This window comes from Sitophilus oryzae, unplaced genomic scaffold (assembly GCF_002938485.1).
Source record: "Sitophilus oryzae breed Bouriz unplaced genomic scaffold, Soryzae_2.0 scaffold_41_pilon_pilon, whole genome shotgun sequence".
NCBI classification, from domain to species: Eukaryota; Metazoa; Arthropoda; class Insecta; order Coleoptera; family Curculionidae; genus Sitophilus; species Sitophilus oryzae.
In genome coordinates this window covers 2246152-2264712 of record NW_022146996.1, presented here as the reverse complement: position 1 = coordinate 2264712, position 18561 = coordinate 2246152, and the positions used below count along the sequence as shown (strand labels likewise).

The 18561-nt window shown below is 34.7% G+C and overlaps 1 protein-coding gene across 1 annotated transcript in view; it reads right to left on the bottom strand.

The window, feature by feature from the left end:
- LOC115885764 (gustatory and odorant receptor 22-like) overlaps nt 1–18561 on the bottom strand; it is a 47313-nt gene that overhangs the window by 13352 nt on the left and 15400 nt on the right. Inside the window, exons 2-3 of the mRNA XM_030904775.1 lie at nt 7371–7491; nt 127–318 (exon numbers count right to left, since the gene is read on the bottom strand). Of these exons, the coding sequence (XP_030760635.1) occupies nt 127–318; nt 7371–7488 (310 nt within the window). The 5' untranslated portion in view covers nt 7489–7491. The remainder of the gene's footprint in view (nt 1–126; nt 319–7370; nt 7492–18561) is intronic.

Genomic DNA, 18561 nt, shown 5'->3' with positions numbered 1-18561 from the left:
TTTGACCAAGCCTACCTATAGTTGTTGATTTTTGTCAAAATCAACCAGTTTTAATGGTATATTAAAATAAATCTTGCATGACCAATTTATGAAAATATTATTGTAAATTTAATAAACTGTACTTACCGGTTATTTTATAATAATTTAGTTGAAACGTCCCCCAACTATTTTTGTAATCGCATACTTCATAAGCAACAGACCATCCAACGTAGGGTATTAAAAAATGGGGAACCAAATAAACAATAAATATAATAGCATAAATGTACTCGTCAAACCGTTTACTTTTGTTCAATAAGATATCAATTCTTTCATAACCAACTAAAGAAAGAATAACAAATTTACATGTATCAGTATATATAAATAAGTATTTGTAGAAATGGAGAGTAAACTTAATAGAGAGATGTCTAAAGATAGCTTTGTATAATTTACTTATTACTGCTACGGATGGGATTTTTTTCGATATATCAATAACTATCGATATATCGACACCTATCCATAGCTACTGATATATCGTCATCTATTGATATATCGATACCTATCGATACCTATCAATGTTTTGATAACATTTTGATAATATTCTAAAACAGCGTACACACTATACTAGAAACAATTCGAAACATGTCAAGGTCGCATAAATGCAATATAACATAAAACGAGATGTAATTAACGAAATATCATCGTAACAACAGCTATTTTAGCAACGTCTAGGTTTACTTATTTCACTGAGATTTATGAAAAAAATTCTTTGTCTCCGGTACAGATACCGCCACGTTTTAGAAATAGTTCAAAACAAAACAAAATTGAACAAAGTAACAAAATACGCCGAAAAAATCCCCCCTCGCCCTCCTCACGAGTAGTTTTCAGGCGCTTTTAAGAATCAAAAGTAGGTCGAGGCAAACCGAAGTGGGTCAAGACAACTGGAAATAAATCGAAATGCGTTCAAAGTTGGGCTACGAAATGCGATATTGACATGTTTCTAGTTGTTTCTGGTATACTGTGTACGCTGTTTAAGAGCTAGCTACATAAAAAAAACCTTATCATCGTCACATGGCTAATTTTTCTTGTGAAGTATCCTTTTGTGTAGCCATTATGAAATAGTCATATTTAGCCGGGGGCGGCTAATCGAAATTATTATAATTATTGCAGAAGTAAAAGTGACTAATATTGATACCAACAATTTATAACAAAATTTTTGTTGTATAGGTGCTTAAAGAGAGACTAAATAAAATAAACTGACTTGGTTTTACATGAGATCTCACAACTTTTTATAGTGGAAGAATTGTGTTGTGAGACTTGGCATTTTTTTACATTCTATGTTTTTGATGGGATAAGTTTTACAACATGTCTAATTAATTTTGAAGGAATATTGTTGTTTGCTATAGATAATTTAATTAGGGTTAAATATGTAAATAAAAAGGACATTTCAATTGTCCTTTTCAAAAAAGGACTGGTGGCAACCCCAATTTTGATGTAATTTTTCAACATAAAAATATGAATAGCGAGTCGAGCATAAGTATAGGATAGAAGAAGAATTAGATGTGCAGATAAAAGGAACTCTGTTATTAGAAGATGAATCTCCATTTTAAATGGTGGTAATAAATAAATACATTTCTCATTTTAGCAGCTTATACCAAAAAAATTCTGAGCACTTCCGCCTGAAATGTCGATAGTGGCCGAACATTCTGAGAAACGGGCAGTATTTTTCAAGTTAAGGGCTCAAACGCACTGACGACACAGGTCGCTGCTACCTGTAATACGTGATAATACCGCAAAATAAAAACACTAAATCACCACAATACACCAAAACACTTTTACTTTTACACTGGACGCGCGTTTCGCTAACCATGTTAGCATCATCAGCAGATGATTATAAACTGAAGTTTTTTGAACTGTTTAGTTTATAATAATCTGCTGATGATGCTAACATGGTTAGCGAAACGCGCGTCCAGTGTAAAAGTAAAAGTGTTTTGGTGTATTGTGGTGATTTAGTGTTTTTATTTTGCTGTGTAACACCAAAGGTTCCAACCCTCAACTGTAATCGTGATAATACCATTAAATCAAATGATACAACACCCACATGAACAACGCCCGCGACCAACAGACTGCATTAAAATATTATTATCTGCTGCTTGTTGCCGCTTTTCTTCCAAATTGATAATTTTTCAGATGAAATCCCTCAAATTCAACGTAAAATTTTCTATAAGATATAGTGTTTTAGTGTAGTTTTTGCACACGTGCAGAAAAACCAAAATGTTAGTATACAGATCAGATCAAAGGGAAACTTAAATCTAGTCTTTTTTTAACATTGAAAATGTTTCTGTTATCCTATATAAGGGAGCCCAAATCGAATTAAAATGCTACATTTGCCACACCATGACGTCATATATACAAGGGTATAGGAAATCTCGGCGCAGCGGCGGCAGTCGGCCAGCGCGCGCAAAAACCATTACATCGCTAATTATTTATTGATATATCTTTATTAGTTTAAAAGCAAAAAATATGGGGTTTGCTTTGATACCTTGTCTAAATTGTTTCTTTTTTTCATTTAGGCCTTCGTTTTTCGTTAAATGAAAGTTATATTAAAAAAAGACTATTTTTAAACCAAATTTTCGCATGATTGAAATGAGTTATTCATGTTTAAAGTTTTTTTTGGTCATAAGCGCTAATGGAAATGTTTTTTTGTAAATAATTATAAAAAATTAGTCCCTACGAAGACTTTATTGTGTACTGGATCAACAAAAAGTATTTGTTTTCTCTATACGGTGGTATTAATATATCGATTTTTGATGATAGTGCCCTTTTACCCAGTCTAATTTTGTACTACTTTCGGAATAAGGGTCTCCATATCATGTACTGTACTTCCATCCCTGAAAAATTCAGCTTGTGATACCGAAGTGAGACGTAAAGTCAAAATAAGCTTTAATCTACCTATATCATAGGTAGGTGTAGGTACTCTAGGTATATTCTACCTAGACAGTAGCTGACAGTAGTAATTAATTTGTTATCCGATAAGTAGTTGTCATTATATAAGTTTAATCATCTTATACCTCCTATAACGGAAGGTTTTGGATTTTTTCCTGATTGGTTTGTTAAACAAAAATATACTGGGCCATATAAATGTCTAACACAATACATGTATTGAATGTACTTATTTTAACTAATGCATTGTTTTGTTTTTTTAATCTCACAAATAAGAAATGTTTTATAGTTTTTATTATAAAAAACAGTGATTATACAATTTATTTGCACCCCTTACACTGTTTTCTGTAAGGGGTGTAACCAGGAGTATATTTCGTAACCTCCTAAAAGGATATAAGAGGGCACAAAGTGTTTTATTACTTAATGCTTAGATTAAAATTTAATAATATATTTGTACATAAAATAAAATAGACTAGAAAGTCAATTAATTAATATTGACGTAATTACTTAATAATTACAAGATTTTTTTTCTAATTATTTTAGTTTATTTTTAGTCACCTAATTATAAAGGAGAGATATCCAACCATTGCATTATTTTACTCACAAATAAATGTTCTTTGGATTTTATTATAAAACAAGGTTTAATTTATTATACACCCCCTAACCCAAACACTCCGAGGAGGATATTTCGTGACCCCTTATTTAAAGTGGACAAGCTTTATTAGTCAATGTTTTAATTACCCAGCGTCTTTAATAAAAATCTAATGTAATTTTTCATAGAAATGATCTGACATAAAAAGCAAATTTTATCTATAAACTTTTTGATTATCTGCAAGGAGTAAACCGCTGACAAATGTCTGTATACCAATGCCAAAGTAATGCCAAAAATACAAATTAAATACCAAAATTTCTCATATAATGCCCCACTAATGCCAAGCTGATTCCAATATAATACCACTAATACCACAAATAATATGTAACACATTTGTTTAACGAATTAACCTGTAACAATAGTGGTAGGTACGTGCACAGATTTTTTCCTAGGTAACTTAAAAGTCGTTAAAAAGTCTAATTATATTTAAAGAAGATATAATTCCAAATAATTGCATTATAAGGCCAATAATGCACAAGTAATACCATTAAAATTTTAGCGTTTTTAATTTGTGTTAACATATTTCTTTAAAAAATTAACCTGTAACAATAGTAGTAGGTACGCGCACAGATTTTTTAGCTAGGTAACTTATTAATTCGTTAAACAGGCCTATAAAAGCTATAACTACATGGGTAACTAATATTTATAATTTTATTCGAGTTTTAATCTCAAATAATAAATGTTTTTACTGGTGTATTTCTGAAGTGTTCATTATTAAAAGTAGATATTCTTCAAGTTATGTGAAGTAATAAGTAATGTTTCCGGTGAGACCGCGTATATGTCACCGGATTCTGGTTAGTATAAAGACTTTTTTCTATAGAAAGAGTTGTTTCTATATTTTTCTTTCAAAATAAGACTAATTTCTTCTTATTCTTTTAAATATTACAGTGTTTCTTTTTCCTAAAATGTTATACTTAATTTTCGCTTAAAATTAAAAAATCACAAATGGAGGAAAATATACGTTATTGAATAAAGTTTATACAAATCACTTTACAATAACAAAAAAGTAAAAACATGTCATGGCGGAAGATATTCAGGTGGCATTTCACATATTTATCTATTAAAATCGAGATTAAAATAATAAACTTGCGTAACATGTTATACATGAGATAGAAAGTTTCAGAATCGATTAATACGCAATACGCTACGCAGTCAACTTGTTCCTATGCGCGGATGAGCGTCTTCAATTCTCTTCCATCGGCCAGGGTTACGACGCCGCGCGCCGCCGAAGAGGAATCGGCCTACGTTTGGCTAAACAGGCTGGACACGGTGGACTAAGATATTGGCGAGTCTATTATACTTATATATATATGAATATTTATAAGCAAATAAATATAATTTGCAAAGTAAAATATGTTGGAAAAATAATTAAGCCATACATATATAAAAGCTCAAAGGTTTTTTTTGTTGCATCCATTCCGCCGAAACCGCTTCACCAATCTTGATGATTCTTTTTTTAAATAAAAGGTATATATATATATGTGTAGATTTGGTATGAAGTATTTTTATAGTGCTTAATGGCTATTTCTTTGTGTAAAACGACTAAATACTAAAACATACCTGAAAAACACCTACACACAATACCTCCAGAAATAAATTATTTGTCATTGTCAGTGGTGTGTCAGTTAAATTATATATTAAGTTTTTAGATATTTTAGGAGCGAGTTCATACCGCCAGCTTTAGATACATAAATATTAGCACAAAGGTTCGTTTAAACGACATTAGTGAATTAGCTACACAAAGCGATTTTAGGAAATTCATCCTCTTAGAGAGTAAAATTATGTCGGAACAGTTTGTTGTATGAAAATTCCTTACATTTTGGTCTAGAAGAATGAAATCCCACAAAAAGAATTAGAAGAAATTTTTGAAATTCATCAACCAAATGGGTAAAGTTAGTAAAAATTTATATAAAATTTGGTGACCTCTGGATTATACACCCCCAATTTGGTCTAGAAGAATGAAATCCTACAAAAAGAATTAGAAGAAATTTTTGAAATTCATCAACCAAATGGGTAAAGTTAGTAAAAATTTATATAAAACTTGGTGACCTCTGGATTATACACATAAAAATTGGCACAAAGATAAAGCGAATTTATGAAATTTATACACTTAGGGAGTAGAATAGGGAATGAAAGTTTGCTGTATGAAAATGCAATACTATAACATTATAAACGAGACAGTAACAAATTTTATACAAGGGTTTATTTAGTGACATCATAACGAAATATATCTTCCTCAATTATCCTTCAAAGAATAAAAAATAACCTATAAAGAGAGTATTAGTGCTCTTAATAAATAAAAAAAAGATGAAAAATAAAAAACATCTATGCTCACTAGCTCTCTATAAAGAAGTAAAAAATCATTTAAATCAATGCATGAACGATTCGAGGTGTAACGCGAACGTAGTCACGGGAAAAAGCTAGTAATTTATTACATTATTTTATTTAACTGATTAATTTTCATTGAAAAGGAATTTTTGTAATTCGTCACTATATTAGTTAAAAACTAAGAAACTCATATCAAATTTAAGTTTTGCGATTTTGACTTATACTTTTTACAAAATCTGAACACATTTTAAAAGAAAAAAAGCTTTTGATAATATTTGTGTAGATTGACTACAAGTTGTATAACATAAATTTCTACGACCGGTCTACCTAGTGGTCTGCAGCATCACCTTGTGGTGCAAACGTGGGCCTGTTAATCTGTGACGTGACGCACAATAGCCAAGAAAAACAGAAGCGTGGCTAAGAATTTAGTAATTTAAAAAAAATGTCTTTTAGATACAGTAGTAGGTATTAAAAAGTTTTGTGTTTAAATGGGGTTTGCGTTTAACAGTTAAAAAATTATATCGTAAAGTGTAACTTACCGTAAGAATTCTTTATTTGTCATCGATCATGATCTGTCATCATGTTAACCTGATGTTTTGTATGTTATTTTGTTTTTTTGCTTGTTTGTCGCATTTTTATTATTGATAATGTTTTATTTAATGTTAACATTACTACTTTTTCAGTGAATCTTTAAATCTCTTGTTTTTTGTTAAGTTCGTTATTTAAACATATGTATCTAATACACTCATATTAACACTAATCATATTTTTACGTTTTTATTCATCATTTTCAATGCCCCCCCGGATGCATCTTTGTGAAGGACTGTGAATTTTTATCAAGGGTCGATTCTAGTAAAAATTCAAAACATTTTTATATGATATACAACAGCAACCTGTTATTATACCTTCGAGTTTCAATGGTAAAAAATAAAAAAAAGCATATTTAAAGTTTCTTTTTGACCTGTATATCTTTTTTCTTCCTCTACAATGTGTGAAAACTATACTAATTACCTTACTGTAATTACCATTAATATTTTAAATGCATTATTTAATATTAGAACATTTAATATGCTCATGAATAGGAACTTCGCTTTTTAGTTAATTCGGATATTTTGACATTTCTGAAAACAATATTTTCTAATTAGTAAAACGTTAAAAAATCGTTAGATCTGACAGCCCTGCTGAAACTGGTCGTTCATCTGGGACGCCCATCTATGTATGCAATATATCCGACCAGCCTTCGACCAGCCAACGGCCAGGTCGTCAGTGCGTTTGAGCTCTAACAGAAATAGGCCAGATTGCCGAATACATACATCTAGATCCGGCAAATAGGCCGAATCCAGATCCGGTTCCTTATAATAACATACAATTGAAAAAAAACGGCGTCGGGGATGGCTTGGAAATGAACGACGCTTTTTCTATTTCTATCCCTACGGTATTTCTACCTTATCAATAAAAATAAAAATATTTACCTAAAACTACTAGAAGAGTTGTGACGCAATAAAACATATAGGCATAGATCATTGGTTTAGATGTCCAACCGAATGTGATCTTTCCTATTTCCCCTCTTTGTACTGGCATTACCCCCATAACCTACAAAAAAGTGTAAATCTATAGATGAGCTATAGAGCATGTTATATTTAGGCCTGTTTTTAAGATTCATAAGTCCGCTCTAAAAGTACTAAAAAAACATATAGAAATAAAAAAAATTGCAATATCATACTAAGGTTTGTAATAATTTGTAATAATGAATTTCATTTAAATTTCAACTAGTAGAATCTGAATATTCTTTGACAAAAATTGTGAGAACAACATACTTATTCGCTATTATCAAGAATATTTAAGTATTTTGGAGATCTACAAATTGATAGAAATGAAAGCTACAATGTGATGCCTAGTACCATTTTATACGCAAAATTGTTTTCTACAAGTATTGGAGGTTTATTACAGTTATTATCCGTGTAGAACAGGGACAGAACATAGTAGAAATTATTTGTAGATATGGTTGAATAGTAATACTGGTTATTTTCATTATTGTTAAACAGGCCCTTGTTAATTTTTAGGGTGCAATAATAATAATTTCTTGTTTATTTTGAAAATAAATGCACAAAAAACACATAATGTTAATTGGAAACATGGAAGACTCCTTTCTTAACCTGGAATGGAATTCCTCCAACGGTCTAGTCTCTAGAAAGATTAATCTCCGGATTTTTACGGGGTTTTAATAGGACAGTGTCTTCTTACTGAACACCTTAGTAGATTGAAGCTAACCAACAAACGGCGAAAGCAGATTTTGTGAGGAAAATGGAGAAACACCAGAACATCTCATCACTGAGTGTGCCGAGATGACAACCAGTCGTGTCATAAACTTTGGTACGACTGATATCGAAGATGGAGAACTAACCTCTGACCTACTGACGAGCAAACTTTGTACACTACTAAGAGCTAGTCTGGCCTTAAGTTATATACCGAGAATTTGGAGGCTGACCAGGGTAGCTTTTATACCCAAGAATGGGCTTCTGGACTATTCTACGGCGAGTGCCTATAGGCCCATCAGTCTTATGTCCTTTGTACTAAAGACTCTTGAGAAACTAATGGACAGGTATGTTAGGGATGAAGTCATGGGGAAAAGATCATCTTTTCTTTTGGTGGCGAACAATGAGTCATCAGTTGGTCACCAGCGACAATTTTAGCAATTTTTAAAGTTCGTGTGTAGTGAACTCTGTATAAACTTTATTACAATGCCGATTAGTTGTTCAGCTTTCAAATGTAAAAGCAGCAGTGACAAGAAAGAGCCAGGAGTTACGTTTCATAGGTAAAAAACAGTCCGCTCCACCTTTTTAGCGTTTTCTCAAGTTTTCTTATTGAATTCGATAATTATTTTTCTGATATTATATGTACTTGATGTGTGCTATACGTCGATACTAGTTTTGTACCTTTTGTTAACATTTTAATACGTTTTTTTCGTAATTAATTAGTATGATGCCACCGCCTACACCATAGGCGGTGGCCAAAGAAGGCCAAACCAAACCAAAACATTTATCAAAAATATAAATATCCCTTCAACTAGCGAAGTTAAGAAAAAAATATGGCCACGGCACTGTTTCGTGCCATGGTAACAATTTACTCTCGGGTGTTATTTGTCCTTGAATTATTTAGTCATTTCGCTGGATACCAAACTAACCTGGAACCGACATTTGGAACATGTCACGAAGAGGGCGGTGACTACACTAGCAATAGTCAGACGACTTCATGGAAAAATCTGGGGCCTCAGTCCACAGATGGTGCACTGGCTGTACACTCGAGTAGTGAGGCCTTCAGTAACATATGCATCCTTGGTATGGTGGCCTAAGGTAATGCAACAAACTCTCTCAGCATAACAAGTATCTAGACTTTCCGTTCCTTTACATAGTGATCCAGGTGGAGGCAAGAATGGGACTCTATCGACAACAAAGTGTGTTGTCTCTGGGAAATAGGACAGAAACAGGACACTTAAAGATGAGAGATTCTATCGGGGGACCTCTATTCCAAATGAGATCGGACCAAATGACCCCCCCCCCCCTGTTTCACTACCACAAACCATTCAAGGTGAATAAAATGGATCGAGAAATGTGGACAAATGTAACATTCCTTCAGGATGCACTAACCTGGTACACAGATGGGTCAAATACCACTGAAGGAACAGGAGCTGGAGTATTTGTGGAAAGACCAAGGGTAAACTTATCCTTTACCTTGGGTAAATACTGCCGTATTCCAGGCAGAAATCTTCGCCAGTTTACAATGTGCGAGAGAAAACAATAGAAGAGCTTATTTAGGTAAGCTCATCAATATATGCTCCGGTAGTCAGGCGGCACTTGGGGCGCTTATGAGCCCAAAGGTACCGTCGAGACTCGTTTGGACATGTCTAGGTGAACTGGGAGCTCTGGCACGAAGGAACAGAATTAAATTATTCTGGGTGCAGTGCCACAGCGGCATCCAAGGCAACGCAAAAGCCGAGGAGCTAGCTGGGCAAGGATCATCGGCATCCTATCTTGGTCCAGAGCCAGTACTGGGACTACCCAAATGTATGGCCCGTATAGTACACTAAAACTCTGGATCAGAGAAAAGCAGAATGTCCACTGAAGAAACAAACAGGGGTACGGGACAGTAACTTTATCCAAGGACCTAGCTCTAAAACCGCAAAAGAACTGCTAACGCTTAGCAGGAATAAAGTGCGGATTACAACAGAATGGGTGCAGATATAGAAAGGGGACAAACGCAATAGGCCTCACAGGTTACAAGTTGCAGTGTTTCCGGCAGAGGATGGCCCCTTATTATTGAGAAAAAAAACTCAAGAAAGGGGGACATAATAGATCTATAAGATCGCGTTGATTAACTTAACCCCTTCCATACATTCTACATTTTACTTAATTTCGCACATAAATACACTTAAAACAGAAATAAAAAATATGCGTTAGTTTATTGACAACATACCTTAAAAAGAATCAACAAAAGCTTATGGTCTCTGTAGAACTGATCATGTTCATCAATTATTTTACCGTCTTTAGGGTCAAGACTAAATCTTTTTGATATTTCTCTAGCCCTAGGACTACCTCTGCTTTTAGCTAATGATTTAATGTGCAGTTCTTCTCCATAAAGATCGGCTAAATCTTTTAACTGCATTTTATGTATTGGTTGCTTGGCATCCATCACTTCTAACTCTTCGTTAAACTTCAATTCAAATCAATGTATTTTCAGAACTATTTCAAATAATGTTACTAATTTCTTTTAAGTTAATTAAATCGTTAAACTTATAGTGTCGACCATTCTCGATTATCTAGAACTAAGCGGAATAAATGGTCTACTTCCAATCGATTAAAGAATTTATAAATAATTAATTGTGACTTTTAGATCCAGGCAAATGTAATTAGAACTAACAAACGGGCGTAAATTATGAAATAATGTTTATTCAAACAGCTCAACTATGAATGCTAGAGCGAATAATTCTCCTATTAGTTTTGTAATTATAGTTCATAACATATAGCGTGCTATAGTATTCTTTACTTCTAAACACCTAGAAGTTTTAATTATTACATGAACTTCCACTGGCTAATTTAATAACACGTTTGGCTACGGCTCGACATCTTTTCAAGAACAATTTTCTGTGGCGGCTGGCGGTAAAATTCTGTTTATTGTCAGGTTACCATGTATAATGTAGAATGAGTAAGAGGAGGGGTTAATCACTGCGACCTTAAAGATCTATTGTGCCCCCCTCCCTGGGTCATCACACTGTCCACAACCCATCATACCCCTGTTGTAGAGGGGACAGGGTATTTCACATCCTCCTCTGACAACAGTTCTTCCTCCGAGGGTACACACCCTTCCACGGTTGGAGTTTGGCCCTCCGTGCCGCCCTTCACAGTCGATAAGCTTGCCTCCGGCTGAGGAACCTCTGAGGTGGAGGCTGGAGGATCTGTCTCCATTTTCTCCACCTCTTTAACTTGGTTTGAACCTGATACGGGTGTTGTCCCGTATCTATAATAGAGGATATGTCCCTCTTTCTCTGTTGCCTCCTTGGATTTGAGGTCAATTCCTATTGTGAGGACCTGACCATGACACTCCTCCGTCGAGTTGATGACTCGCCAACTCGATGTCCTTACATTGAAGTTCTGACCCTGGATAAGGCTCAGCAGGTAAGTGGATGGTCTTTCCCCTTGCTCCTCGGCAGAGAAACCGTGATGGCGGCCCCTTCCGGATGTTTTCTCTCTTCACTGCAATCAGTTCCGGCCCTTACCAGTTTTTAAACTTAGGTGCGATTTCCACCAACCAATTCGCGGATTCTTGAGATACACAATCTATGAGGATCATGCCCACCCGAAAGTGTATCCCCGCAAAACGCAGCTGACCCACATTTTGTAGATCGTTGTGTTGCGATCCGATCGCCACTACTTCGTCCAGTATAGCCTCATCTAGAGACGTTTGCTGGTCGGTGGTCAGAGCAACCTCTGGGAAATCCTTTGGCAGCACCGCCATTTTCACTTTCCCAGCAATAGCGGCAAAGTTGGTGATACGTCCCTGCTTGTCTCGTGGGGTTACCAACAATTTTTTGGGAATTCCGGACAAGTGAGCTCTAAAATCAGTTTTTTTTGGAAGTGTAAAATACCTTTACGTACGGAGTGTGGGACACAATCTCTCCTTATGCTGTCTGGAGGACACTACCCACTAAACGTCACCCCCTTGCTCCTGCCACGTCTACCTGGACCCGCTGGACGCATTTCCTCAAGTAACGCCGGACTGTTCCTTTTTTGTCATTACCCCTGCTCTTCGCTGTATTTTGCCTCTAGTATATTTTGGGCCAGTTTTGAGATGGCTTCAAAGTTTTCTCTTCTTTCTGTTACCGATTTTAAGAGGGTATCTGCGGAGATGTTGCCACCAATCGTCATGCGTGCCTCACATCTTTCCTGTTCCCATCTTGGACAAGCAAACATTGTGTGTTCTGGAGTATCATTGGGTTCAGCACAGTATCGGCATGCCGCGACTTCCCTCTTTCAAATTTTAAACAGGTAACTCCCAAAATTTCCGTGGCCAATCAATATTTGAGTAAGATAGAAGTTTACCTCTCCATGCTTTCTTTTAATCCACATATTTATATTTGGGATGAGCTTATATGTCCATCTTCCTTTTTGTGATACTTCCCATTCTGCCTGCCACTGCTGCACTGTGCGGTTTCTCTCCATCTCTGTTTGCCCTGGTTTGTACTTCACCCTTGAGAAAGAGTCGTTCTCTTTCTCTTGAGAGAAGATGCAAGGGCACCAGACCCGATATCACTAAGGCTGCCTCGGTTGAAGTAGTCCGATACGCCGAGCAGACCCTCAAAGCCATGACTCTCTGTGCACCTTCAAGTCTTTTTTTATTTACGTGCATATTGGTTGCTTCGTTCCACACAGGTGCTCCATACATAATAATATTCTGGCACGCATATGCTAACACTCTTCTCTTTGCTGGTGTTGGGCCCCGAACGTTTGGCAGTATTGCGGACAACGCTTTAGCAGTTCGTTGTGATTTCAGACACACCTCCTTGATGTGCAGGCCCATCGTGAGTGCACGGTCTATGTGGAATCCAAGATAGCTGACTTGCTTTACTGGATTTATTATTATATCCTTAAAATTAAACCTTATATGGTCAACTTTTCTCTTGCGGCTCAGTAAAATCGCCTCTGTTTTTTCCACAGCTATTTTGAGTCTGTGCTCATCCATCTGGCTATGATCTTTAGTGTATCATCCACAGTCTGCATTAGGTCGAGGTCGTTTATTTTTTTGTTTCTTTTAGTTTTTTTTTGTTATTATCACAGCAAGATCATCGGCGTAACAGATCAATTCTGTCCCACCTGGTACAGTAAGCTCCATGACACTGTCGTATAATATGTTCCACAGAGTTGGCCCCAGCACCGAGCCCTGTGGGACGCCACCGAATACCTCTCTTTCATCTTCTCTATTGAGAACTATAAATCTATTATCAAGATAGCTTCTTATTATGTTCACCAAATAACCACTTAAGCCCCATCTTCTAAGTTCTTTAATAATTATTTCCCATGACGCGCAATTAAATGCATTTTTAACGTCGACTAAAATCAAAGCATTATGCCAAGTGGCTTTTCTTTTCACGATATCCGATATTTTCTTCATTGCATGTGTGGTAGATTTCCCCTTTACAAATCCATACTGGTTTGGATGCATACCATTTCGTTTCTTCCTAATTTCTTCCAAGAGTCGCGTATTGATGAGTTTCTCATAGACTTTCCCGATTACATCAATGAGGCAAATCGGACGATATTTTGGTGGATCATTTAGGTGCTTCCGGGGTTTCTCTATTAGGATTAATTTGGATCTCTTCCATTCTTTAGGGAATTCATTTCTCTGAAGAAAGTTATTGAAAAATGTTCTAAAATATTCTACATTGTCCAATATGTTGCTTTTATCACATTTGGTGGCAAATTATCACAGCCCGGAGATTTGTTAATTTTTATATCTTTGGCAGCATTTATTATATCTGAATCACAAAAATATCACATTCTCTTATCACAGTTTGTATATTATTTGGTTGAGTCCAGGTTTGTCTCTCATATACAAATAGAGCCTTAAACTGTTTGATTTTTTTCTTCTGGGTCCATTTGAACTCTGGGTGGCATTTTTTCAGCTGGGATCTTATTATCTTATATGCTTGACCGTAAATATTTTCTTGTAAGACATCGCACAGTTTTTCCCATGAACTTATTTTTGCAATTCTGATCTTTTGAGACAGATCCTGCTTTGCTTCTTTGTAGGTACGTTTATAGAGCTCGCGAAGATCATCGTTTCTTGTTTCTCGTTGAAACCTTCTTCTCTTTTTTTTACTTCTAAAATGTTTGTTTGGATATCTTCGTTCCACCAGTACGGCATCTGGAAGTCTTCATCATAACGGACAGTCGCAGTACTTTTATGGTATGCTGCGCGAATTATTTTTGCCATTTTGTAAGCTGACATAGTTGGTGACTTGCCCGGTATGCTATATTTGAATGCTTCACTAAGCTTAACCTTATTAATTTCTCCGTATTTATACCTGAATTTTTTTCCTTGCGAGTTATCTGATGATATTTCGGTAAAAATAAACTTGTGCTCTGTTACATCCGGATCTTCAAAGACTTGCCAGCCAGTCTAAAATCAGTGCCGTCTTTACGTACAGTCCTTAGTACGGACCCGACGGGCCTTGGCACCAGCTCCAAAGGTGTCCTTGGCGAAAGAAACGAAAAGAAACCTTTGATCATTTCATTAGTTACTAGACACTTTCGTTTTTGCATTATTAAACGCTTAATTTTATTGTTAAATGTAAATATTGCACGTTATATACCGACACATACTATATGATCAAAAAAAATCAGCGTCAAAACGGCTGGGGAATGACCATCTATGATAATTTTGACGAGGTCAATGGGATTGTTATACATAATCTGCCATATTGTAAAGATACCCTGATAGATCGTGCCATTAAAACTTGGACCTCTAAACCATTTTTTTTACTGAAAACTACTTTTTACCTAAATCATATTAAATTTACATTTACATTTACATGTCAATATAGTTAATGTTACTTTTAACGTTTGGTTAAAAATATACCGGGTGGTGCATATCCAATAACATCATATTCAAAAAATTTTAGAAATCCCATGAAAGTTTTGAACTGTTCAGATATTGGCTCCCATATTAGCTGCCTCATGCTGAATACTGAATTCTTCTTACAGTGCCATACTCTAAGCGTCGGCTATCTCTCGCATGTACTTGTGATGTGTGTCATCAGGCACTATTTGAGAGCCTGTACAAGGCAAATATACTCAAGGTGGTTAACCATTGCCTTCCTTGAGGTGGCGGCTCGCTGGTCGCTCTATTTAGATAAATCGATATTTTTATTTAAATAAATAAAGCAAAAATCGAAATACACACAATGTACCTGAAAGCAACCGTTTCCGAGTTATTGCCTTTTGAAAATAAGACTTAAACAATTCGATTTAATTAATTTCGATGTGTTTAGTTTGATTTAATGATGTCATTCTGCCAAAACTGTGATAATATTGTAATGGGTTTTTAAATTCCTATTAGCTACTAGTAAATTTAAGTATACAGGGTCAATCATAAAGTTGTGTCACATCAAACTTTCTTTTTTTTTAAATGAAACCCCCTGTATATTATTGCATATTTCAATTCTTCCTTCAATTTTAAACAATAATCGTAATACACAATGTACATAAATTGAAGAATTGAAATGTTAAACGACAATTTTGTAATTTTCAGACTTACTTTATACTCTCATTTTATACATCTATAAATGCTAACTTGAGAACTAATTTCCAATATTATTAAGTGTCACAGTTTCGGCAAAATGGCATCGTTAAATGAAACTGAACATATCGAAATTATTTAAATCAAATTGTTTAAGTGATATTTTCAAAAGTCAATAACTCGGAAACGGTTGGTGTGAGGTACATTGTATGTATTTCGATTTTTGCTTAGAATTGAAGGAAGAACCGAAATATGCAATAATATACAAAGGATTTTATTTAAAAAAATTAAACTTTGATGTGCCACGGCTTTATGACCGACCCTGTATACTTAAATTTATTACCTGCTAATAGATATTTATAAATCCTATAATTTTTATATTTAACTTTTTGCAGTACCTCCTATATTTTACCTAATAATTGACCGTTTCCATACATAAAAGCGACCCTGTATACAGTACCTACGGTTAGTGTCTCCGAAATGCATTTTAATAACTTAAAACTGGTTCGAATGAGGAAAAGCCTAATGTTTTGAAAAGACAATTTGAAACTGACATAATTATAGGATGATGAACTTAAGGTATGTTGGTATTTGCCTGGTTTTATATTGTTACCTGTTTTTTCATTTAAAAATAGATGCAGTTTTTCTTAGATTACTTAAAATTGGATTGTCCAAAATTGTTCAATTTTGGCATGTGGATTCAGCATACGCAAACCTTTAAAAACTTATTTATGACTTCGCTGTAAAATTAACAGAGCAGCCAATATTTGGACAGTTCAAAATTTGTAATGCACCACCCGGTGTATTAGAATTAGAAAAAATAACTCAGACATAAATTACTTTAGAGAAAAAATTATCGAGGTAAAACATTTGAAATTTAATTCCTTACCAAAATCATGTTTTGTTGAAAATAAACAAGAAAATCAAAGATGGCGGCCGTTTCTTCTCAAACTTTTCTCGCTGGTAGCGAATAGTTCTTTTGAGGCGTTAAACCGATCACTATCTAAGGTACAGGGTGGATCAAATTGGGCGCTTTTAAAGGAAAACACCCTTTTCTATAGGAGATAGACGAAAACTAGTATCGGTATCTGGAGCTCAATTTTTATCAAAAACCGCACATCGATATCTAAAATTTGACAGCTCAAAATTTTTTTCTTTCATTTTCGCCCATGGCCGTCCTATATATTAATTTTTATCAAAATTGGACAAATTTGAAATTTTTTTGACAGCTGTCAAATTTGACAGCTCAAAATGTTTTCTTTCATTTTAGCCCATGGCCATCCTATATATCAATTTTTATGAAAATCGGTTGACTTTGAAATTTTGACATGTCATTAAACTGTCATTTTTTCAAGATGGCCGTCTATATATTTTTTTCATATGTATATACCCACAATATACCTATATATATAATTTTAGCCCGATCCATTCATAAATAGAATTTTAAAAAATCAAAAACCTCAAAAATGCCGCCAATTTGACAGCTGTCAAAAATTCGGGTCATGCCTTGCAAAAAATGTATTGTCATCGGGTCTGAACCTACATGCCAAATTTCAATCTCCTACAATAAAAGGAAGTGGTTCTAATTTAGCTTACACGATTTGCCCCGCAAAAACACACATACATAGATAGTTACATACAAAACTTATAAAAATAGCCTCCAATGAGGACACTAAATAAAAAAATGGTCACTTAGCATTAGCAAGCCTCCAAATAAGTGGTCTTTATCGTTTTGAAAAGCTCTAAAGTGTGAATACTTTTGAATTGAACATTAATTTTGAATTGAATTGAAAATTCAACAGACTATATTTTGAATTATTTCCATAATTATTTGTGTAACCAGCAGCCGCACATCCCGGAAAGCCTTTTCCCATTCCAACAATAAAAATAAAATTGAAATAAAAGCACAAATACCTATGGTTAAATATAAGAAAAAATCGAATTAAAATCTTCCGTAATACGGCCCTACTCGTCACCGGTGGAGGTTATGCATCGACTGAATCTGAATGAGGCTGACTGTCGCTCGCTTAATTCAGTTAAGCATCGTCGGAGTGGGGCGTTTTAAATTCGAGCGTGGGAAAAATTGGCGAGTGTCCAAGCTATATTATTCTGTAAGCTGTGCTTAAATCCTATAGAGAATCTTTGGGACACTCTTGGGAGGAGATTACAGGAGGAACGCAACTTGAATACTTTGGAAGACGTACGGCAAAGTCTTATTCGCATATGGGAAGAACTGGATCTAAATAACATAAGATCTCTAATATAAGTATACCGTCGTTGTCAAGCAGTAATTCGTGCAAGAGGCGGAAATACTCGCTACTGACACTTCAGTTTAAATTGTTTCATTGAATTCCGTTTCGTTGTTTTTTGTTAATAATTTGCAATGAAATTATGTTATCCTATTAAATTATGTTTCTTATGTAATAAGAAAGATAATGGAGTAAATAAAAAAACAAAATGTAAAAAAAATGTGATTTCAATTTTAACTTGATATTGTAACTGATCAACTCTACAGGGTGGTACAAATTTTATTTAAAAAACATGTTATAATTGTTACACCCGGTACTAGAAAAAAAAAAGTTTTATCAAAATACAGTTAGTATAGCAACATTGTGGAAAGAATAACCTATCATTCAAAAAAAATCGTCCAAATCGGATAACTGGTTTTGACAAAACTTAAACTTTTGGTTATTTTTTTTTGTGGTGCGTTAATTTATTGGGGAAGTGTATATGTCGTAGTCACATAGTGTATTTCGTCTTTTCGTGAAGATTCTAGTCACTTCATGAAGCGTCGGTTAGGTTAGCAGGCTAGTTATGTTATTAGGTTAGTTTTTTTCATTAAGTGACTATGTGACAAATCTTTTCGGATTA